Below are 25674 nucleotides of genomic sequence, written 5' to 3'. Positions count from 1 at the left end.
CTACTTAGTTCTATTCCCTGTCTATGTTTTATGGGCATCTGCATTGCAGAAATAATCCAATTTGACACCACTTTAATTGCCTTGACTCAGTGCTATGGAATCTTGGGAATTTTAGTTTTGTGAGACATTTAGCTTTCTCTGCCAGAATGCTCTGATGCCTCAACAACTACAGTTCACAAAATTCCATAGCACTGAGCCACTGAAGTTAAAATGGTGTCAAACTGGATTATTTCTGTAGTACAGATACAGCCATGGCAACAAAAACTATAATCATCATACATCAATGTCCAAAAAGAGTGTTTCACTGGACTCCCCAAAAAGTCTACACATGAAGCTCTCTTATAGCTAAGTTGGATCATAGTATTGTATATACTCATGTATAAGCCGAGAGCAAATTTGGCAGTCAAAATTAAGGATTTTTGCCATGACCTGGCTTTTGGTTTATCTTTTTAAGTTTATTATAAGACAACAATTTACTACTATTTTTTAAAATTAATTTATATGTTATTTAATTTTAATCTAATTTCTCTTTTCCCATTATATTTCATACACTGTATTTGCTCATATTTTATCATGTTTGATATTAACTTTTGATATGGTAGACCAGACCTGTATAACTTGGCAGGAGGTAGGGCCAAAATTAAAATAATCTGAATGTCTTGGGGTAGGGTAAATAAGTTTTAATTAATATCATTAATATTAATTCCGTCCTCCCCCTCCTTTGCCTGGTCCCCTTCCTCAGGAGAAAGCTGAGCAGTAGAAGAGCCTTGCCTGTCCTTCTCCTCAGGAGAAGCCCAAGTGACAGAAGAGCCTTGAGGGATGAGTGTTTACCCTTCTTCCTCCTCCACTGCCTGGCCATCTCAGGAAAAAGCTGGGCAGAGGAGGAGCCTTGAAGAGTGAACATTTACTGTCCTCCTCTTCCTCCTCCTCCACCCAGCCCTCTCAGGAGGAGGCCAAGCAGTGGAGTCACTGCACATCCTTGTGGTCTGTCCAAAATCCTTTGGTAAGCCGCATGCGGCCCCCGGGCCATATGTGGTGCAGGTCTGTGGTAGACTAATTAATAAAACTTTTAAACTAACTAACTACCTAGCTATCACTTGTGGATAGCTTGAGGGTAAAACTTAGGGGCATGTAACAGACAAATGCTTTCCTCTCTTTTTAAAAATGCATAGAGGGAACATCTTTAGGAAGAGCTAAAGAGAAGGAGAGGATCTGTTTATTTAAGGGATTACAACTGGGAGACTGTAAATGGCTGCCTTTTTTCCTGTGGTTTGGGAAAGGGAGAGGTAATGGGTTGAGTGGTGCTGCTTCCATGCCCCACCATGCAAAGAGGGGCTTCTCACCTTTGTGCTGGGTCCCTGTTCGAGCACTGATTAATGTATAAATTGACCCAGGCTTTTTGGGGTCATTTTTTGCCAAAAATACTTCAACTCATACATGAGTATACATGTTGACTTTGCTTTTATTGTGAACCTGCAGTATATCAGGAAGAGGCTTATATTATTTCTCATATTTAACACAATGAAAAGACAGCAGTCATAACAACATGTGTTTCATACATATTCTCAGTATAATATCTTGATATGCCAGAATTGCTTATTAAAAAAATGCTTACCCATGTTCTTTAATAACTTTGGTATAATTTTGGGAAGTATTTGGCACTGAAGAAACCTTGTATTCCTGCTGACTTGTGTTGCCTAGATTAGGAATAGTGAGTGAAACTCTTTGATTATACCTGCAGAAAAAGGAATTAGAAAACACTTGTTACCCTTCACAGAGATTACTTTCAGCTATGCAATCTCTTTAAGATATTTCATTCATACTAACAAGTCAAATTAAGCAAATATCTTAATTCCAGCCCCTAACTCACGATTGGTTTTTAAAACCTACTATTAAAAATGAAACAAAATCATAACTTTTATATAACTTGTAACTTGGACTGTCTCCAACTACCTAATTGATCAAATGTATGTTTAATAACATATCAATAAAAGTAATTTTTTAAAACACTGGTAGAATGCAGGATAACTTTTCTTAACTAAATGATATGTTATTAAGCCCTGTTTGCATGTCACAACAAGTCACAGTGTGCTTTGTTAAAATCTGGCTTATTATATTATGTGAATCTCTATATGCCAATAAATTATGGCTTGTTAATCACAAGTCCCAAGTAGCATCTTAGCCTTTAGTCCCTCTTGTGGAACTCACAGCCCACTGCACTGCAAAGTTATCTAGTGAATAGAGTCACTAGAGGATATAAATCTTGGAAACAAACAAACAAACAGAGTAATAAAAAAATAGCAAAGGACAGAAAGGAGGATTTACTATCAAATACACTGATAATACAGGTGCTTACTATATCATTATGAAATGTAGTGGGGTTTATGAGACTATCAAATTTCAAAAAGTAAATTCTCCCTAAAATACTTCAACAAATTATCATAATAACGTGTCCTACAATAACAAATCCTGTATGTTACCAGTATCTTCCATCGCTGTCCTCTCTGGATTTATAGCATTTGACATTTAATTTGGGGAACACCAAGAAAAAACCCATATCACTACATACAGTTCTGTGTCTAGTCTGTGTTTTACCTTCTGTTTGGTCTAAAGAGAACATATTCTAACGCATGCGTTGAGTTATTAGCAGTGGAGATGAAACTGAAGAGAAGGAAGACAAGGTCAGGCACTCCAAGAATCTGTGTCAGCTGTTTATGGATGATGTGCTCTCTATATGACATTTGCTGTTGAGTGTTTCTCCTAAACCTGTACCATCCAATAACATTCTACAATAAAATATGAAAGAAAAAAGTATTAATGAAATCTAAGAATGAATGGCTTTATTTGTTGATACTTCAGAAATACAACTAAAATATATGGAACAAGTAAAATTTCAACATGACACAAGAATTCTTGAACATAATTATTCTGATTATGAAACTATATAGTAATTACCAAATGCTAATTCTCATTGTAAAAGGTAACATGGCTTCAATCTACAGAATATGGCATCCTTTCATGCTAGCCATAATCCCATGCTCTCATTTCAGATGTGTTATCATTCATTTCTGAAAACTCAGCAGATCACTCACTACTTCCATGACATCCTTTCTCAGGACTACCATCTATCTGTGTGTTCTTAAATATCAATATCTAATGCTGCCTTATACAGAGGCAGTCTGATGGTCCATCAAGCCTCATGCAGTCTAATTTGAGCAGATGCTGCCAGTCAGTAACTGTAGTAGGGGTCTTACCATTGCAACTACACTACCTCACTATTTAATGTGATATGTTTAGGACTGAATACAGGGTCTTGTGATTTTAATGCATGTACTTTGCCACTGAGACACAGCATAGGCAAAGTAGGATTTGTCTGCTACAGGTGTATGTTTAATTCTCTTTATATTTAATTCTACCTACAGGTCCACATATGACTGTTTACTCTGATTACAAAAATGCAATAAAATACTTCTGGTGCAAACAAAGTATTTGTATATCCCATATAAGATTTGCAGACCATCATTTTAATTGTTTTAAAATTTTTATTCTAAAGTTTTTAAGCATTTTTTCTGTGAACTACTTTCCAGGAGAAAAACAGGGAAACCGATGGGATGACAGATGATACAAAAATGCATTAAATAAATTAAAAAATTAGATAGAATTGCGTATGATCTAGGTCCTAGAATAAGATAAATGGTGGGCTCTCCTGCATTTGCAACAAGGGGCTATGGCTGAGAGCATAATCTACAAAGTTTGGTTGTTATGTGCTGGCAGCATCTCTATCTGAAAAGGAAAAAAAAAAAAGACCTTGCCCTTTTTGAATGACCAAGTAATTCCAGAAATTACTGCTGTAATGAGCTATATGCAGGGCAACTTAAACTTCAGATAATCCAAAATACCAAACTCAAATGAACACTTACAGTTAAACACCAAAGGAATGTGGCACTGAACTGCAATAGCGCCAATGGCAATCATTTTGTTTCCAAGCTGACTCTACAGTGCTGGATCATACATTTAAAGCCCTATAAGCTTCAAGTTCCCATACCACAGATGAGAGTAAACGCAATCAATGCCAAATTCACAAGGGGCAGCCTCCTCCTATATTCACTCAGATCTGTTCACTTTGATCATTAATAAAGCAATGCCGAATACTGAAATAAGCCTCAGCAGATAATAGAGCCTTTAAGACAATGACTTGGCATTTATGGAATTTCTTATTTTCCACATCTACCAGTTCGGGACTTCAATTACTTATGACTTCTTCTCATGAAACCTTTAATCATGAAGCGTGCTGCAATCAGGTGTTGTATGTTTTACTAGTTTTTTCTTGCTGACTGAGATAAATGGCTTTGTTATTGGTTTTGATCTAGTTTTGTTGCCAACTGGAAAAAATGACATTTATGGCGGGGTACACACGCCTACCCACCTCTTTCTGGTGGTGTGTACCCAAATTGCTGCAAATTGCGTAGCGCTCCTGTGGAGCAAAAAAGGAGCGCCTACAAGTAGCTCCTCTTTGCGGCATCGCTGTGATGTTGCAAAGTGCAAGAGATGTCGTGATGATGTCGCAGCTGCGCTGCCCTGTCTGGAAGCGGCACAGCTGCAATGTCACTGTTACGTGCCGCGTCTGGTGGGCACACCACAGCTGTGGCACCCTCGTCACGTGCGAGGGCTGCTGGGCGTGTGGATGCTCCGCCCACCAGGCGACCCTCACACGTGATGAGGGCACCTCAAAGGCCCATCTGTTCCGGGCCAATATTTGTCTTTCATTTGGAGAATTGTTTACACTAAAAATAACTATTCCAGGTAAATTGATCTTGTTGGAACAAAGTAACATTGTGAATGGCAACTGGCTCTTTCACTTTCTCTTACAAATGTTCCATTGTCACACACAGTCGGCCCTCGGTATTGGCGGAGAATCCATTTTGGACACCCCTGCAGATACCAAAATTCACCGATGCTCAAGTCCCCTTGTCCCTAATGGCAGCGGGCTATGTGGCCATAAGAGACAAATGCACTGAAGTCTTTTCCTCCCCCTCTGAGGCTTCTTCCCCAGGCTTGGCTTTGGGGGTGGTTCAAAGGCAGAGGCTGAAGCCCCATCGGCTGGAGTGAGCTGGCACTGACATTGGGGCTTGGGTCTCGGAGCTATCCCATCCAGTCGACAGGGCTCCAGCCTCCAACAAACTGTCCCCGAAGCCAAGCCTGGGGAAGAGGCATTGGAGGGGGTAGTGAGGCAGGAAGGAAGGAAGGAAGGAAGGGGGAAGACTTTAGTGCAGTAGTCCCCAATGGCAGCGCACCTGCGTGCATGCACCACCACTGGGGACAACGTGGGCTTGCCATCTGTGGATGCTCAAATCCACGGATGGCAAGTCTGCAGATACCGAGGTCCCACTGTATTGTTATACGTACTCAACTCTGAATAACACACCTACACCCTTTCTCACAGCCAACAATAACTATAGGCAATGCAAGTCAAGTAAGGCAATCTTTGAAACGTTTTATATTAAGTATTTGCGGTCACTACCCCCAATTTTTTTTTTAGCCCTATAGTTATATAAGATCACTCCCTCCTATAAAGATAGAAATACTTACTTTTTTACGCTCTTTAAGAATTCTGTCCAAATTTTCTTCATTGACTTTACCTGCATAATCGTAAAAGCTTTAAAAAAAGAAAAAAAAAAAGGTTTGGCTTATAAATGAAATCAAAATTTCTGTCCCTGTGCTGTGTACTGGAACAAAGTGTATTACATGGATTATAATGGTATGTGAGATTAATAGTGTTCATTCACTATAATTCTTTTATGAAATCATACAGGAAAGTTATAGGGTTCATTGACAGCTAATTTTGGAAAACTAGTAATTAGGCGTCAAAGAGTTTCAGAGTTAACATCTAAAACTATTTTTAAAATGAACCTTTCTCAAGTAGTTATTGTGGAAATCTGGCCTGAGGTTTTGCCCAAATGCCTATTCTTACAGGATAATTAAAAAGCAGGAGTTGTATTCATAGCTACTTGATATAAGGATAATTTTGTGAAAACCAGATGCTACACTGTAGCTCATGGACAGAGTTCCTATGCGTCTATCCAATGTGGAGGACCAATGTGGAGCACCAAGGGGGCCAAAGGGATTCCTCGGCAGTGTTGCCATGTGTCAGGCCCTCCTCCTCCCTCTCCACAGATAGCAAGTCTCTGTCCATGGCAGTGGCAGGGAGTACAGCCAGAGCCTTGGTGCGGCCGGAGCCATGGAGAGACCCTGGCTGGGTGCTGGGAAGAGCTGGCAGTGGTGCTGGGGCTGGCAGGTGGGGGGCGTTGGTGGAGCCTCCCGCCCACCTGTCCAAGCCGGGGTGGGAGGGAAGGGTAACATGGGGGGGGGGGGGGTGGCAGTGGAAGTACCCTCCCTGACTCTTGCCCTTAGGCTCTCCAGTGGTTAAAGGGGACCTCAACCTCCTGGCCATGGAAGGTGGGAAGGCTTCATCTTGCCAGTCATGTTGGTGCCCACAGAAAAGAGTGCTGCCCTCCAATCTGTAGAGGAGAAGGAGAGCCAGCCATGTGGCAGTGCCGGCAGCGGGAAGAACCCCTGGCTCTCTTGCTATGGAGTTGGCAGTCAGGGCCATGGCAAGACCCCTGCTGGGTACTGGGAGGAGCCAGTGGTGGCAGTGGGGATGGCAGGTGGGGAAATTGAGTATCCACGGATTTTAGTATCCGTGGTAGGGTCCAGAACGGATCTCCCACAGATACCATGGGCAGACTGTATTTCTGATAAAGTTTCAGGATTTATGTTAATGCTAGATTTAGTCCACCCAAATAGTTCACAATAAGAAGAAGAGTGGGGAAAGTAACTTACCTAAATAGTTTGGAACAAGGCTCATGATTATGAATTTCTGTAACAAAAACAATGCATATTTCAATAATACAAGACCAAGGAGGCAGCTGCAGAGATGTATCAAATGTATGCTTTCCCAGCTTTTCAAAGTAGGAACAAATTTTTGTTTCCTAGAAAATACATGGCCTCAAAACATATGAAAAATTTCTAATGAATACAGAAGCATCTTCCTACAGGATGTTTAATATTCTAAAAATGAATTCATTATTTTTGTAGGCATGCAATATTAAATGAACTCACATAATTATTACAGTCATAAACTGATTAAAGCTGAAATATGAATGATGCTGTTCTAGATTCTGCTCCATCATCATTTGAACTCATATACATTACTATGTTTGACAACAATACGCTAACAACCTAAGCTCAAGATGAAATCTTGTTGTTCAGCTGGGATGTATAAAGAAATCCACAATCCAGTCCTCCTAAGTTTCTTTTACAGAAACAACTAAATGTGCATCTTGAATGTACATCTGGAACTTGCTAGCGTATTTCTCTGCCCCCACTTCTTCTGTCTAAATTAAATCAAGCCATATTAAGTGAACTTCATTCCACATGTATCTGTTGCAGAACTTACTGAGTGAAGTAAACTGACTTGACTTTTTGATAAGTCAAATAATCCATAAATTATTATGCATTAAACTGTGGGGTGTAAGCCAAAAAACAAACACTATTAAATTGGACTAACAGAAACAAACTTCGTGCTACTTACCAATTACTTGCAAAAATTCAGTGTTGCTGATTTGTAAGTCACTAATGCTAAATGTTTCCTCTTGTCTTACCTCTCCCAACAAGAATCCTTCCTACAAAGGGCAAGGAGGAAAGATTATAATTAATGACAAAAATATTCATGTACATGTACATAAAATAAATAAAAGGTACCACTCAGAAAGTTTAACTATAAGAAGACTTCAACCCTCTTTCCAGAAGGTGGGATATTTTAGTATCATTTTATTTAATTTATATCCTATTTTCTTCTACCATGGGACCCAAGGCTGCTCAAAACATAGGCCTGTTACAGACTGCCAAAATAAAGCTGCTTCGGGTCTCTTTGGAGGTATGCTATTTAAATGATGCATGGGTCCTAAGAGTCCGGCAGTTGTGCCAAAGCCACACTCCATTCCTAAGCACTGGAGTGCAGCTTTGGTGCAGCTTCCAGATTCTTAGGATGCATGCATCATTTAAACAGCATACCTCCAAAGAGACCCGAAGCAGCTTTATTTTGGCAGTCTGTAACAGGCCATAGAATATTTTTTTAAAACCTACCTAGGTTTAAAATGTAATATATAACATGTAACATAGAATATATAACATGTAATATATAAAGAAAAAGAGAAAGAAAGGCAAAATATTAATGTTTTAAAGGACATTTAAAGGACAAGGGGAGCCCTGGTAGTGCAGTGGTTAAATTCCAGTACTGCAGCCACAAGGTTGTGAGTTCAAGCCCAGGGCTCCAAGGTTGATTCAGCCTTCCATACTTTTGTAAATCGGTAAAATGAGCACCCAGCTTGTTGGAGGCAATTGGCTTACAGATTGTAAACTGCTTAGAGGGGTGCTGAGTCCACTGATAAGTGGTGTAGAAATGTAAATGCTTTTGTTATTGCTTTTTTTCCAAATGTTTCAAAGCATAACAGTCAGGATAAAAGAATAAAAGGGTCCATGAAAAGCTGTTACTACAACAGAAATCAAAAAGCATGTCTAAACAAAAAGATCTTTGCTTGTGAGTGGAAGGAGGAGAGGAGCCTAGCCTCCTCTGGGAGAATTCCACAGCCTAGGAGCAGCCATTGAGAAGGTCTTTTTACAAGCCCTCACCCGATGTACATGAAACAGTGGTGGAACGGAGCTTTGAACATCGTGAACAGTTGGCTGAGTTCAGAAATATACTGCCAAGTAACGCAGGAATACTTAGTCAAAAGGCATTTGTGAAGGGAGACATTTATGTGTGAAGGCATCCTGATACATCAAGCTCGGTTACAGTGTGGTGACAAGATTATCTGAGCCATATTTCCACAGATGACAAAAGGTCATGGGAAACCTTTAATTTTGAATCATTGGATATTACCATATCCATATCTGGTTGTCCCCTTGATGATGTTTTAAGTTTTAGGAATGGAATACCTTACATTATGGTTACTTTAAAATATTTTTATTATATGATTATTTTTTAGATTGTCTTTTTGGTTTTATTATTCCACTGGATGTATAAATTTTATTATTATATTATTGTAGTAAACACATGCAATATACGAATTTACCAATTTTTACATTACTGTTAAATAAGTATTTACAAGTACCAGACTTTCCAGGTTATACTTTCCCCCACAACAGTTAAGAATTGCCAGAGGATCTGCTAACCAACAACCTAAAAGTATGTAGACACCATTTAACAAAATAATAAAATAAAATGCGCCACACCTGCTCCATACTTCTGAAGTAGGGAAGTAGACATGCTCCCACACAAAAAATATGGAAAATTTGCTCACAAGAACCACTGCAGCATCAAAACAAAATGGTTTGCACAAAGAATGTCCCTTAACTAAAAACGGGCCATTTTCCTCAGCAGAAACTATTTTATTAGTGGAGTAGAAAATTACCCCACAATTCATTTAATGCTAGGTCTTCCTACAAATAAATAGCATTTTTTTCCTTCAGGGTTTACATCCGTTTCCTTGTTTTTGAGTTCACAGCATGTTTTCAGTTGGAAAGAACAGTGGCAGCACTTTCAGGACACAGCAATTAAGTTGGTTGTTTTTAATCCCCCTCCCTAAGAAACGGAGGCCTGCTAGCTACTCAAAATAAATGTGGTTCCCCATGTGGGAATGTGTGTCTTCCAATGTGGGGCATTCTGCAACCACAAATACTTCTGTGGACTTAGGCTATTTCTAATTGGTGAAATTTCAAATTTCAAATTAGAATTTTCTTGGATTTACCTTCTCCCCTCCAAATCCTTTTCCATACCTACTCTCATACAAAGTATGTTTTTGCTATCACAGCAGGACAGGAACAGAGCTGTAACCCAGAAAGAAAGTCAAGCACTTGCCTCCCCTGGAAGCAGCTTTCTTTAGAGGACAATCTTAGCTGTATTTGTGCATCACATGTAAATTAGCTGTTGTGTAATATTCATCACATTCAACCTTCAGTTGGCAACATTAGCATTAACATTGTGGCCCATGAATTTTTAAAATTATAAACTGCCCAGAGTAATCTCTGCACTTCTATTGAACTCAGTTTAAACAGATAAACTGAAAGTTCCTTAGATTAAATGTGTAATGTGGATCTAAGCCACAGAGACTTATGTTTGCAGTTCTTAGTGCAACCCTATTTGTCAGATGACAAAATGGTCAACAGATTATTAAATATAAATCGTTATGTGACTGTGTATGGTAGAATAACTTGTTCAAGAGCTAAAACAGTGGCATGGTTTAGTTCTAAGCTCACAGGAAATGAAGTGTATTTATTGCAAAACATAATTTTGAAATTGTGGCTTATTTAGTGCAGTGTATTTTTATTTTTATTTAAGGTAATTATTTTTTATTTAATGTTCTTCATAAGAACCTCCATCATTAGTACCATAAAGACAGATGGACCTCTTGTTGTAAATATTGTATTAAACAAATTAATAAAATATCTGTTTTGTTCTGTGAGCAGAATAACCTTTTGATCCTTAAAACAAAAATTACACTAAGGATATTTTCTTCTTTGAAGTCTCAAATAAAGCAACATGTAATGTGATTTTCAGATCAATAGTGAGTCAGACCTGACCAAGAAAGGGCCAGACAGTTGATAGAATGCAGAAATAAAAGACAAGGGTAAAGCACTTGGAACAGAATCAGATTTAGATGGCCTTGTTTTCTTTCTAAACAAAGAATAAAACAAAGTCAGGCTTTTCATATGCAAAAGTAACAGCAAACTGCCTGGCTCTAAAAATGCAGTGCAGAGCAAGAGCTCCCTTCATAATGTAAAACTAAAAGATAAACAGCACCATAAATTAATGCATGTGTACAAAAGCCACAATACAGCAACTATGAATGGCAAGGTATAGCAAGAACATTCCTGTAATGACTGGGCCCTCCAGTCATTTGGGGACTTCTCCTGAACCACAAAGGGTTAATCTGGGGGGAGGTACATGCTAATGAGAGCTGACATCACATGCTAATGAGCAGCTACATCATAGCTGACGTAAGGCTCACCTGGCCAATCAGCAGTGCCAGAGCGGCCTTTTCAAGAAGGTTCCAGGAGAGGACTTTAAATACCCTGTAGGACCATGCTTCCTTTGTTCTCCATCTTTGTGTCTGTTTGGGGAAACCAGCTGTGTGCTTGCACAGAGGCAGGCAAAAGTGATGCAAGTAGAGCTAGGCCATGAGGGCCAGCTCCTTGCATCCGAGAACTCAACAAGGACTGCAAATCCTATCCCTGTGTGAGTAGCTAGGAACTGTGTTAGTTAGTACGTCTAGGTTTTTGTTATGTTTATCTAATAGCTTGCCTGAAATGAACATCTTTGTAACTGTGTTTTCTGACCTGCAAGGCAAGGAGGCCTTGCATGAATGATATCCTCCTATTCTGTTCTACTTCTTTAAAATAAATATCTTTCTTTAAAAGTATCTGCTGGCTCTCTCTGCTCCTGGACACGTGCCTTTTAGCTCGGTTGCTGATTACTGATTGCTTAAACTAGAGAGATCTCTAGCAAGACCCAGTGTGTGCTTAGGGAAAACGTAGTTCATTGAGATTCACTGGGTGGTGGCAGCGAGACTACAGGACCTCAAGGGGTCTCATTCAGCTCGGCAGGGAGTGGGAATGGAGACCTAGGGGATCCTAGAGGGGAAAGTGTGAAAGTGACTTCCTGGGAGTAAGAGCCACGCACAAGGCTGGTTGCTCCAGGGATCACCCCCCAGATCACCACAATTCCTATTTTGGGCTTTGGAACAACTTGTTCTTCTTGAACCTTATCTGCCAGAGCAGATAAGCTGGTTTCACTTGATCAAAAGTTAACATTGCTTAAGAAAAAGATAAAAACCTTGCTCCAAGAATGCTCAGACAAAATTAGGGATATGCAAGGTATGACCACCCAAATGTTGTTAGAACTTAATTCACAGCACTCCTTACCATTGGTGTTCTGGATAGGGCTGTTACAACTTATAAACCAATCACATATGGAGGGCTATGTGTTGCCAGTTCTTGCATTAGAGACACAAGTTTAGCTTCACAGATTTATCCTTTTTTTTTTTTTGGCCACCTTCAGGAAGGGTCTGAATAGGTATCTTTTCAATTTAGCCACTACACTATTTTATTCATTATTCTGACTTTTATGGTTATATCATTTTAATTTTTTAAAAATATGTTAGTTATCTTAAGTGCTATTTTTATGGAAAAAGCAAGATAAAAAAGCAAGCAAATAATAAACTTTATACTTGTAAGAAACAAAGAACACAATGTATATTTATTATAATATTATTATAACTATCATTACTGCCTTTCCCCCAGTCTCAAGGACTCAACCCCAGGGACTTTATGCAATTTACCAAAATAAAAACATATATAGCTAAAAATTCACACCATACAAAAAAGTTACCAATGGGTTCTAAAACTATTAAAAGAATGAACCTTAAAAAGAAAAACAAATATAAAAAGTACAGTACATTTTGAAGGCTTTTTCTCCCTGAGCAATCGCTCTTCCAAGTGAAAACAAAAAGGTCTTCATTTTTATGGAAGGTTAGCAAGTAGGGTGCTATCTAACCTTTCTAGGAAGGAACTTCCTAATCCTGAGAGCAGCAACTGAGAAAGGGTCCTCTTGTATGTTACTACTAGATATATTGGTGAGGGTCATGGGAGAGACGGGCCTTCCTAGAACATCTCAAAACATGGACAGGTTTTTATAGGATAGTGATGGCAAACCTTTTAGAGTCTGAGTGCCCAAACTCAGTTGCATTCCTGCACAGGGTGTCACCAAGTGTGGGACTTTTGGGGGACGGGACTTTCAGGGGGTGAGACTTTCAGAAGGTTAGACCTCTGCTTTTTGGGGGGCAGGGTTTCCAGGGGAAAACCCAAGGCACACTCTCTCAGCCTCAGGCTAACAATAACACCCCCCCGATAAAACTTGCCAAGAAAACTCCATGATAGTTTCACCTTACAGTCACCATAAGTTGGAAACGACTTGAAGGCACCACACACACAAGTCACACTCTCTCAGCCTCAGAGGATGGCAATTGAAATCTCCCTCTGACAAAGCTTACCCCATGACAGTTTCACCTTAGGATTGCCAGGAACCAATGCTTGGAAGGGAGGGAGGGTGCTCTGGGCCCATAAGTTGGAAATGACTTGTAGGCACACAACAACAAACATACTAAAGCACAGACGGCACAGCACAATAACAAGAACAAAGAGAGCCAGCGGTTTGAGTGTGCGCCTCTGGAGACCAAGGCTTGAATCCCAGCTCAGCTATGAAACCCACTGGGAGACCTTGGGCAAGTCACAGCCTCAGAGAAAGGCAAGGGCAAATCTCTTCTGAAGAAACTTAGGCGCGTTACAGACATGCCAAAGGGGCGTGCTAGGGTTAGGAAGGGGCGTGTTAGGATTGAGAAGGGGCGTCACTTCCTGACGCCCCTCAACCCTAGTACGGACCGAGTATGTACAAAATGGTGGCGCCCGTCCACACAGGGGCTGCCATTTTGACGTTGCGGACGCGTAGTGTCCGGACATCACGCCACTTCGGGGGCCCAGAAAGAAGTGCCATTTCAGTGCTTCTTTCTGGCTGCGCCTGGGAACCGCGCGGTTTGGCCTCTGCGGTTCCCAGACGCAGCAACCGGCGGCAGAACGCCCGTTTTGGGCGGTCTGTAACTCGCCTTAGTTTCAGGAAAGACTTGAAACCACACAAAAACAACAACAGATGGGGCAATTCACACTCTCAGCCTCAGAGGGCAGCCAATGGCAAAAAAAAACTCCTCTGAAGAAACCTTGTCAAGAAAACACTGTGAGAGGGTCATGGTAAATAATAGTAATAATAATAATAATAATAATAATAATAATAATTTATATTTTCCCGCCTCTCCCAGATGGATTGAGGCGGGATCACAGCATAATATAAAATACAATACAGAATAAAATACAAGCACTCAATAAATGCATAAAATTTTTTAACAATTAAGAACAAAATATTACAAGTGACAGTGAAGCAAAGGTGTACTTATCCTATTCAAGGAGGTGGATCTGTATCTTACATGAGGTCAAGTGGATATGCTTGCCAGAAGAACTCTGTCTTAACTGCTCTCCTGAAAGTTTCCAGGGAGGTAGTAAGACGGATCTCTTCCGGGAGACTATTCCACAATCTTGGAGCAGCTATAGTAAAAGCTCTTTGGGAAGTTGAAACAAATTTAGTTGTTGTTGATTCCAATAGATTCTTCCCTGTTGTTCTAAGACTGTGGGGTGTATAGGGAGATGCATTCCCGTAAGTAACTCTGGCCCAAGCCATGCAGGGCTTTAAAGGTAATAACTAACATGTTGTATTGCGCCCAGAAGCAGATTGGGAGCCAGTGGAGATCTTTTAAAATTGGTGTTATGTTGTCAAACTTAGAGAAGAACTGGTGGCCAGTCTGGCTGCCATATTTTGCACTAACTGAAGCTTCCGAACTTGGTACAAGGGTAGCCCCATGTAGAGCGCGTTATAGAAATCAAGACGAGAGATTACCAAAGCATGTAGTACAGCTTCAAGGTCCTTTCGGTCCAGGCAGGGGCGCAGTTGGCGTATCAACTGAAGTTGGTACCAAGCACTTCTGGCTGCCGCATCTACTTGAGATGGCAACTGTAGAGATGGATCCAGAAATACTCCCAAACTGCAAACTTCGTCCTTTAGGGGAACTGTGACCCCATCCAGGACCTGAGGTGCCTATTGCAAGTACCTCCGTTTTCTCTGGATTCAACCTGAGTTTGTTTACCTTCATCCAGCCGATTGCCGACTCCAGGCAGGCATCCAGAGGAGAGATGCCATCCTTAGTCACTGCAGCAGTCAGCGACATAGAGAAACATATTTGGGTGTCATCAGCGTACTGATAACAACGTGCCCCATGTCTCTGGATGATCTTCCCAGCGGTTTCATGTAAATGTTGAATAGCATGGGGGCAGAATGGCGCCTTGAGGGACACCAGATGTCAGCTCTCTTTTTGAAGAGCAGCTTTCCCTCAGCCTCACTATCTGGAATCTGCCCAAGAGGTAGGGCTGGATCAAAAACAATCCCAATCCTGCTCAAAATGGAAGAATTTTCAACTCTTTCCAGGACAGATAGAGGTGGGAAGACCTCCTAGCACCCCACTCCTCCATATAGAGTGCCAGGATGGCGCAGTGATTTGAGCAGGCAACTCTGGAGATGAGAGGTCGTATCCCAGCTTGGCCATGGAAACCCACTGAGTGACTTTGGGCAAGTCACTGCCTCTCAACCTAAAATGACGGCAATGGCAAAAATCCCCTCTGAACAAATCCTGAAAACCTGAAGGCACAACAACAGTATATAATATAGATGTAAATAAACCTGATGAACTGAATTTATATTTCTGACTGTTTTTTGATTCTATGTTGTCATATCCTCCATTTTTCCTGAACGTTCCCCATTTTGAGCATGGCTAAGCATGGATATATATTTATAGAAGTATTTTTAGTGTTCATTTTGTAATGTTTATTTTGTAATATCATCCATTTTGTGCATGGCTAAGAAGCATGAATTGACATTTCTAGGAGTGTTTTCAACTTTTATTTGGTCAGGTCTTCCATTTTCCTTGAATATCGTCCATTTTTAGCATGACTAAGAAGCATACATGTATAGGGGTGTTTTTAAAGCATTTATTTGACCATACCCTACATTTTCCTCGAATGTCCTCTATAGAACACCCTATGCATACTGATATTCCAGAGTAACAGGGCTGGTTCTCTAAATTCATACCCACTGCAGAAATGTAGCCTCGCTGGGCTTTGAAACTCACTGCAGGGAAACGTTGGGAAGGACACACACTCTCAGCCTCAGGGGGAAAGGCAATGGCAAAAGCTCCCCTGAACAAACCTTCCAAGGAAACCCCAGGATAGTGTCCCCCTAAGTCAGAAAGGGCTTGAAGTTACACAACAACCTCAAGGCACCGCACACTCAAGAGCAGGGGTAGGCAACCTTTTTGAGTCGGGGGCCGGATTGCTGTCCCTCAGACAACTGGGGGGCCGAAGCCAAAAAATAAATATTTTTTTAAAAAATTAAATAAATAAATAAACTGGGACAAATGTAGGACAACATTTTCAAATGGCGGACACTTTTTTTAAAAAAGTGGAGGACACACGAAAAAATTTGCTGATTTTTTAAAAAAATGTTAATATAAATGCATGTTTCTGAGGCTTCTACAGTCGGTCCTTCTTATACACGGATTTTTTATACACGGATTCAAGCATACACGGTTTGAAAATGTTCCAAAAAAGTATAAATTTACCTTGATGTTCCATTTTTTATTAGGGACACCATTTTGCTATGTCATTATATTTAATGGGACTTGAGCATACACGGATTTTCTTATACACGGGGGATCTTGGAACCAAACCCCAGCGTATAACAAGGGTCCACTGTATAGACAATTGCCCCCCTTGCCCCTGCGCGTGAGAGGCCAAAGGCCCCAGCGGCAATCGGCGGCAGGACCAGGCTGGGGCCGGTCCCAAGGCCTTGCCGGGCCACATCCGGCCCGTGGGCCGCAGGTTGCCTACTCCTGCTCAAGAGGCTCCAGGAGAAACTCTGCAGCTGGGAACTGGGGAAAGCTCCTGTCCTGGGAGCTGTAGAACTGTTTGGCCAGAGGGCGAGGTTCTCTGCAGAAGTGCAGGGCTTCTGGGAGGAAGGGGCGGGGCTTCTCGATGCAACCCACAACAATCCTCCAGGATGCGTCAAAGAGCTGGGTTGGCCGCGTGCACCTCCCCACCCCTCCAGCTCTCTGACCTGGGCCTGCATGGCCATGTGCCCACTCAGATGGCCTTGCGTGTCACCGCCTGTACGCATGCAACAGGTTTGCCAACATGGGTATAGGAGAACACAGTCATTCAGATAAAGAGGACCTGAGCCACACAGGGTTTGTAAGTTACAACCAGCACTTTAAATTATGCCTGGGGGAAAAAAGGAGCCAAGGGAGCTGTTGAAACAATGACCTTGCATGTTCCTTGTTGTTGTTATGTGCCTTCAAGTCACTTCTGACTAATGGCAACCCTAAGGCTATCATGAGGTTTTCTTGGCAAGATTTGTTCAGAGGAAGTTTGCAATTGCCTACCCCCGAGGCTGAGAACACATGACTTGTCCAAGGACACCCAGTACGTCTCATGGCTAAACTGGAATTGAACTCTGCTCTTCAGAGTTGCAGTCCAGCACTCAAACCACTATGCCAAGCTGGCTCTCATGTGCTCCCTGTAGCCAGCCTCAATTAACAAGCCTGCTGCAGCTCTTTGGACTAAATAAATTTTCAAACACTCTTCAAAAGCTACCCCATGCAGAGTACATTATAGTAACGTAAATGAGATGTCAATTAGGCCATGTGTCACTGTGATCAAATCTAAAATCTCTAGAAACAGGTGCAGCTAGTGCACAAGCCTAAACTACACAAAAGCACTCCTGGCCACCACAGAAAGCTGACATTCCAGGCTCAGGGCTGAATCTAGGAGCACATCAAAACTGCAAGCCTGCATCTTCAGAGAAAGTGCAACTCCATTTAGTATAGGATGTATCCCTATTCCCTGACCTGCCTTTTGACTGATTAGGGGCACCTCTGTCTTGTCTGGATCAAGTTTCAATTTTGTTACCCTCATATAGTCCATTCATAGTGACAGGCACTGATTTACAACAATACAGTTTCTTTGGATCAAGGTGGAAAAGATTTAACAGGCTGGGTGTCACCAGCACCCTTTATGGCATCAGACACCCAAATTCAGGACTTGTGCAAGGACACCCAGTGGGCTTCATGGCTGAGCTGGGAATTTCCTAGTGGTTTCATGAATATGTTAAATAGTATGGGAAGGAAACCCAAAGCCTGAGGGACTCCACAGGCCAACTGCCAAGATGTCAAGCAGGAATCCCCTAGCACCACCTTTTGGGTTGTTCCAACACAATGAATTGTAATCTAAGCCACTGTTAAAATTCAACTACAATGCAGTTTTGTGTTTGAAGGAAGGATGGAATGTTTATTAATAGGAAAGCATAACATTATGAAATATTATCACTGGGATTTTAAGACTTTAATTATTTCTAACAGATTTTGCCAATTTACTGACTCACAGATGTGTCTGACCGTATTACCCATCATCCCAAGCCAGCATTCTCATCAAAAAGTTGGTATGTCTAACATATGTGGAAGAGACCAGATTGAAGAAGGCTACTTTGTGGAAGCTATAGTGGCATAGTGGTTTGAGTGTTGGAATAGGACTCTGGAGACCAGGGTTCAATTCTCAGTTCAGCCATAAAACTCAATGGGCAAGTCAATGCTCTCAGCCTCAGGGAAAGACAATGGCAAACCTCCTTTGAACAAATATTGCCAAGCAAACCATTACAGATTCGCCTTAGGGTTGTCATAAGTCAGAAATGACTTGGAAGCAGACAACAACAACAACAACAACTTTGATAAGAACGTCTTCTTTTCTTTACATGTGTATTTTCACAGGAATGCCTATTAAAAACAAGGAGCTGAGCTATATCAGATCAAGACCTATCAACTCCAGCATTCTGCTTCCACAATGACCAACCAAGCATCCATGGGAAATTTACAGGACGACCATGACGGTAACAGCACACTCCTACTCTCTGCCTGCACACACTGGTACTGAGAGGTTTGCTTCTGACACTAGCAATTGTATATAGTCATCATGACTACCAGCCAACGATCACCTTATCCTCAATCAGTTTGTCTAATTCCCCTTTAGATTGTACGCCATAGACAGGTTTACTCTTATATATTTATTGTTTTTATGTACAGCTCTGTGCAAATTTACAGCGCTATACAAATAATAATAATAATGATAATAATAATAAAGCCATGCAAGTTGTCAGCTGCTGCTGTATCCTGTGAAAGTCGCTTCCATGATTTAATTATGTGCTGCATAAAGCAGTAGTTCCTTTCATATGTCAGAAATCTCCTACCAATCAGCTTCATTTAATAACTGCAAGTTCTAGAACCAAAAGAGGTACAGTTAGAAATGATGCCATTACTGAAATTCCCACATGTAATTCATGAGAATCATTCAAACATAATTTTGTAGAAAAAACATTCTGTTGGTGTGAGCCCGACAGCAACAGAAATATGAATAAATGGTTCACTCATACAAGTTTTACTATCTAGTAAAAGTCATACGATTGACACCATGGATTCAATCAAGTATACCAGACATATTGTGAAACCGTACGAATGAGCTTCTGTGTCACACAATCCACCCTTTCTGTCCCTGTTGTTTTGCTACTCTTTACCTCCCTATTGGTAAATCATGGTTCACATGGAATGACCAAGGAATGACAAAACTAAGAAAGCAATAACCTGTTTAGTTCATAATTAATGGCAAAAAATCCCTGATGTGGCAGTGTATAAATTTCAAGCTCTTTTTAAAATTATTTAATACATTTACTCTGTTGTTATTGTTGTGTACCTTCAAGTCATTACAAACTCAGGGTGACCCTAAAGGAGACCTATAACAGCAGTGGGTCTCAAACTTCTTACCTTTGTGAATGCCCTCCTTTAGATCTACACCTGGACATTGCCCCTGCCCCCAGGCTAACCTATCGTGGGGTTTTCTTGGCAGAATTTATTCGGAAGGGGTTTGTCTTTGCCGTACTCTGAGATTGAGAGAGGGTGACTTGCCTAAGGTTGTCCTGTGGGTTTTCATGGTGTAGCGGAATTTGAACCCTGGTCTCCAAGTGTCCACAGGGTCACCATGAGTCGAGGTCAACTCGAGGGCAGCTAACAGCAACAACTCCCAGTGTTCTAGTCCAACATTCAAACTTCTGCACCACATTGGCTCTCAAGGTCTACGACTCCTTTTTTGTGAATCTCTGAGAATGAAGAAGCTAAGTGCTTATAGCAAAATCCCTCCTTCATTGTTTCTCATAGCTAGATTAAAAGGTGAGGGCATATAGGACCATTAAATTCTTTAAAAAAACAACAACACTATGGTTTTTTTTATATTACCTAAAATTAAAAACTACAGGCATATTTCCGTTTACAAAACTTCTAATAAAGAATATCCTTTTTACAAAGCCCTTTTTATGGGAGCCCAGCCCCTTTTCTTTTCTATCTAGCTGGAGGCTTTTTTTGCAGCACTGACATTAAGAGGATGGTGATGGAGGGCTGGAGAAAGACAAACTTTCAATGCTGGGTTGCAGCAGTGCCTCTGCAGTAAACCAGGGGTAGGCAACCTTTTTGAGCCAGGGGCTGGGTTGCTGTCCCTCAGACAATGGGGGGGCCAAAGTCAATAAATAAATGAATAAGTAATATAGAACAACATTTTCAAATGTAGGACACATTTTTAAAAAATGGAGGACATGCGAAAAAAATTGCTGCTTTTTAAAAAATGTAAATATAAATGCATGTTTCTTAGGCATGGTCAAAATGGAGGACATTTGGGCCTCAGAAGCTGGCTGATATCAATATCACCATCACCATCATCACTATCATTGTTAAAGCAGACCTTTTAGCATTAAAAGCACCGAAAATACACAGAAATGCACTTTGGAAAGTCACACTGTCTCACCTTCAGAAAGAGCCTTCTTCTTCTTCCTCCTCCCTTCCTTCCTCCCTCCTCCTCCTCTTCCCCCGCCCCCTTCCTTCCCTGCTCGCGGCTGTCTGGCAGCCGCGGGTAGGAAAGGATGGGAAGAAGGAGGGCGACTCCTGCCCCCTTCCTTCCCTGCCCGCGGCTGTCTGGCAGCCATGGGAAGGCAGGGATGGAGGAGGAGGACCCCCGCCTCCTTCCTGCCCTGCCCGGAGGGGGCCACGCACGGCGAAGGAGCCTTGCTGAAGCGAGGCTCCTTGGCTCTGCCTGTCCGCCGGCTGAGGGCCGCTCGCGTGAGAAGCCAAAGGCCCCGTGTGAGAGGCCCAGTCCTGCTGCTGATTGCCGCCGGCGCGGGGCCTTTGGCTTCTTGCGCGAGTGGCCTTTGGCCCCACGCTGGCGGCAATCGGCAGCAGGACCGGGCTCGGGCCGGTCCCAAGGCCTCGCGGGGCTGGATCCAGCCCGTGGGCCAGGGGTTGCTTATCCCTGCAGTAAACAATGCAATAAAAGCTCGAATGGGGAAAGAAATGGATTCTAGTGTAGGTGATCCTACAACCCCCTGCTTGTAATCACATATTTGATCTTGTCTCAAGCTATGGATGTATACACACATACATGATACATGTGACAGAAACAGCTTCCAAGGAAGTTCCTTCCATGTTCTTGTGGGGGGTGTACCACAGCAACATAAGAGATGTATTTTTTGGTGTAAAATACATACTGCACCCCTGGAACACCAATGATTCTTATTTTGCAGCAATGGCTTTATCCTAGATTAAAACAGTGGTTTCAGAACCTGGATTGTTGACCACTCACAAACCATGAGTTCTGGATTGTGTTGGCCAAAGCAGCATGGCAAATCATAGTTTGGGTTTTATGTCTCCAGTGTTTCACTACCTGACACCACTCTTTGGCTACTATTTCTCAAGGCACATAAAGGATAAACTCATCTGATTACAATAGAAACAAATTTTGTTTTAATGTTCTTTGAAAGGAGTATCTGCTGCATGTCCCAAGGTACAACATTAAGCAAGCAGAGCCACAGTACACATTTATTTTGGTATTGAAATTACATATATTGGGTTAGTATATAACCTATTTGTATTATAGGTGAAATAAAATTCCTGGTGAGATTTGGGGTATGGATGTTCCATCGAAAGGGTAAAACTACCCACCAGTTGGTGAATAGCTCCTCTTCTGAAAAATGACTCCCTTTCTGAAAAAAGTTGACTATACTAAGAAATTAAGACATCCCACTGAAAAGTTACAGGTGGTATTGTGTCTCTGGAATTTATTGTTTGAAAACATTATCTGTGCACTTCTGTGTTACAATCTGGAAGGATAGATGGTTTATAAAAATAAGAGGTTATTTTGGAAAAGATAAGAGATGGCACAAGGGGCAGGGCAGAAGCTGCTGCTTCTGTTTGATATTTAACCATATGATGTTGGAACATCCAAACATAACCAAATTGTGATTTGGTGTTACATCCAAACACAGTCAGTGCAAATCCTGTAACTGAATGTAGCTTTGGTTCCTGTTTTACTTTATTGCTTGCCCTACATTTAAACCAATCTTGCATTTTGTAATACCTAAAAATAAATAAAATAGATTCTCTATTCATCATCCAAGGACACACAGCCACTTTAAAAGTTTATACGGCCCCAATTATTATCCACTCTCACAAAAACTAGCCATAAAAAACATTTTTGAATGGTACTCTGACACCTGTTCTGCTTCTTATCCTAGAAATTACCAGTCGTCTGTGCAGCTTCAATCCAACACTTTCTTCTAACAGCTTGCCTATTCTGTCAAAGGTTCACAGGTTATCAATTTGCTAACCTAACTCACAGTGTCTATGACATATCTACCAGGCAAAACATCTTTCTATACAGAAGGAACAGAGGATGTTTGTGCAGAGACTAGAAACCATACACCTATTTGTCCCTTTCTAGATTATGGTCCCAATTTGAGATAGTAGGAAAATGAAAAGAAAGCTACATAGAAGCCACTTTGCTGCACTGTAAAGAAGCATCAATTAATGGCAAACACAGGCCTTCCCATCTCCTTACTGTTCCCACAGGTAGACTACAGCATAGAGCAAAAGGAATATCCATATAACAACAACAACAACAACAACAACAACAACAACAACAACCCTGTGCTTCAGCCAAGGCTATCAAAGTGGCTTACAATTTGTTAATTAGACATTTCCCTGCCCTCAGGCTTACAATCTAAAAAAGACAAGACACAAAAGGAGAAGGGAATGGCACTGTAGGGAAGGGGAATAGTCCAGCAGATCTGCTCTCCCTCAGAGGCCTGTTGGAGCTGGCTTGCCTTTCTCTCCTTCAAGATGGTGGATAGAAGGAGGGCTCTTCTTCTTTTCAGGGAAGGCTTGATAGTGTTTAATGCTAGGTTGGGGTCATTAAGTGTACACTTACAGAAGTATATGCATAACATTCTGATGCTACTGTAGACTCATCTACTGAAACATATTAACTTGCACATTTGTCAACATATGTGCTTATACCACTTTCTCTGAAAGCTAACAGGTGGCAAATAGAAGCCATGGAGAAGCATGAGGGAGGTATTTGGGACTATATTTAGCATACAGTGGTACCCCGGGATACGAATGCGCCGCCTTACGAAATTTCCGGGTTACGAAAAAAATCTACTTAAAAAAACTGTTCCGCGTTACGAATGTTTTTTCGGGTTACGAAAAAACTTTTGGTGCTTTTCGGCGCTATTTCGCACCAAATCGCGGCTTTTCCCCATTAGCGCCTATGGCTTTTCGGCTTGCGAAAGCCTTTTGGGTTACGAAAGCGGCGGCGGAACGAATTATTTTCGTAACCCGGGGTACCACTGTATTTAGGAAACAGTTAAGCTCTGCAGAAGCACAAAATGTTATAAAAGATAAAACACACAATTAATTAAAAAAAAATTAAGGAGGCAACCTGCTCTCCCCCAGACAGACTGAAGTTGCTTAAATATGCTCAACAGCCAAGCAATCTGACGTCAACTGGAAAAGAAATGGGGAAAGCAATACCTATTTGACTTCTCCACAAGCTTATAAGATTCTACAAGACTAGCAAAAGCCTAATGGGAGACAACAGCATGCTGCTATGTTTTATTGCAGAATTATCCATACTAAGGTCATTCACATGCACTCAGTCTTAAGACATACAGAGCTACAATTACGTGCACAACAAGGCTAATTTTTCTCAGGTTTTTATAAAAATACATCCAAACAATAACAAATCCTTTTACATTTTTTAGATCGGTTTTACATTTTAATCATGCGAATGGCCTTTGGCTTAAGAATTAATAAAACTGATAATACCAAGTGCTGTAGACTATATTTCAGAGGAAGGAAATAGCAAAACCACCACTGACTTTTCCTTGCCCAAGGAAATCCTATGAAATTCAGGCGGTTGCCATTATCCAAAGGCCACTTGAAGACAGATACATCCATATGTTGGCTCTAAGTTACTAGCCTTAGAATGTGCTATTTTCTAAGCTGAAACAGCACTGCCAGCTATTATGGAAGAAAAAGAGTTACTCCCTCATATCTAATCCTGTTGAATAAGCAACTCCCCTTTCAGGATTCATGACCTGTAGCTCTCCCTAGAAATCAAAATAACTATTCTGAGACTGTCGTACTTTGGACGCATTATGAGAAGGCATAACTCAAAAGAAAAGGCAATAATGCTTGGTAAAGTAGAAGGCAGTAGGAAAAGAGGAAGACTGCCTTCCATAAAATCCAAGGACAATATCACATCACAACTGTAGTTTTGGGAGATATTTAGTCTTCTCTGTCAGAGAGCTATGGTGCCATAATAAACTACAATTCCCAGGATTCCCTAGCACTGAGCCAGGGCAGTTAAAGGGTCTCAAAGTGGATTGCTACAGTGTGTTTGGGACCTAACTCAAGGAAGACACAGCCGAGTCTGCAAGACCTGAGCAGGGCAATTGATGACAGTGTGATCCCTTTACCTACAGTACAGGTCTTTATTATAGTCCAGAAACCCATTAAAATCAATTTACAAGATACTGTATAACAGAAACTAAAAGCACAATTAACCATTGGTTAATTCGTACAGAGAGAGATAATTTCAAATATTTTTCGCTTGCACGGTAGCTGTTCTCTGAGCCTAACCGCCTCTGATAAAAACTTGGCCACCACCAAGGTCATACTGGGACACTTATCTTCTAATAAGAATCTGACATAGAATTGGGCTGATTTTCCTGGCAGATTCACCAATAAGTGATTAGTCATTTCTTGTCAGGCCATTATGTAGAAACCACAAGACAAAAGAGTACATATGCTTCATGGATTCTCCTTCCTGATTACTACAGGGACATAACCTTACTGTATAAGGAACACTGGCAAATCTGCCTCAGAGCATTTCAAAGGGGAAAGCACTGCATCTGGCCTTTGCGTACTGATTTTCCAGACTATTAAAGGTATGTCTCATTTTTAATATAATTTTTTTATTAAACACATAAAACCATAACGTAACATATATCAAGACATATCCAAAATCAAACTATAAAAAAGTTCACCTTAACACATCAAACTTACATTCATATGATTATATTATAAACAACATATAAACCCTCCCATCCAAGTCCTTCCCACTTCTTCTTTCCCTTCTCCACCTTTCTTCTTCCCTTCTTTTCCTTCCTTATCCTTTCTCCCTATTTCCATTCCTTTCCTTCACCTTCCTTCATACTTTCTCTATCCACGTTCTTCTCACACTAATCTCACAGGTATGTCTCTGAACTACCTGGGTTTTCTACTCCACCAAATGCATCTGAGGAAATACACTCAAGTCTATGAAAGCTCATGTTACCAGCTTTTTTCTTTCAGTTTGTCTCAAAGGTGCTGAAAGATCCCTTTGTATACCGATTTTTCCAGACTAACACAGCTATATCTTTGAATTCTGCCCAAAAATATGCACAAGGGTTGTTGGCATGGAAATCACTGAATTATTTTTTTTGGTGCAGAAAACACTCTTTAAAGATAGGTGCATGTTTTTTGTGCAAACCGC

General features: G+C 41.1%; 1 protein-coding gene across 1 annotated transcript in view; it reads right to left on the bottom strand.

The window, feature by feature from the left end:
• The window catches only part of ABRAXAS2 (abraxas 2, BRISC complex subunit), a 39250-nt gene that overhangs the window by 10431 nt on the left and 3145 nt on the right, over nucleotides 1-25674 (bottom strand). The window contains exons 2-6 of the mRNA XM_089510112.1: nucleotides 7592-7682; nucleotides 6841-6877; nucleotides 5590-5656; nucleotides 2596-2786; nucleotides 1616-1735 (exon numbers count right to left, since the gene is read on the bottom strand). Coding sequence (XP_089366238.1) covers nucleotides 1616-1735; nucleotides 2596-2786; nucleotides 5590-5656; nucleotides 6841-6877; nucleotides 7592-7682 — 506 coding nt within the window. The remainder of the gene's footprint in view (nucleotides 1-1615; nucleotides 1736-2595; nucleotides 2787-5589; nucleotides 5657-6840; nucleotides 6878-7591; nucleotides 7683-25674) is intronic.

Source organism: Sceloporus occidentalis, unplaced genomic scaffold, assembly GCF_023333645.1.
Source record: "Sceloporus occidentalis isolate IW3139 unplaced genomic scaffold, rSceOcc1.0.p SCAF_2, whole genome shotgun sequence".
NCBI classification, from domain to species: domain Eukaryota; kingdom Metazoa; phylum Chordata; class Lepidosauria; order Squamata; family Phrynosomatidae; genus Sceloporus; species Sceloporus occidentalis.
This window is presented reverse-complemented; position numbering and strand designations above follow the sequence as displayed.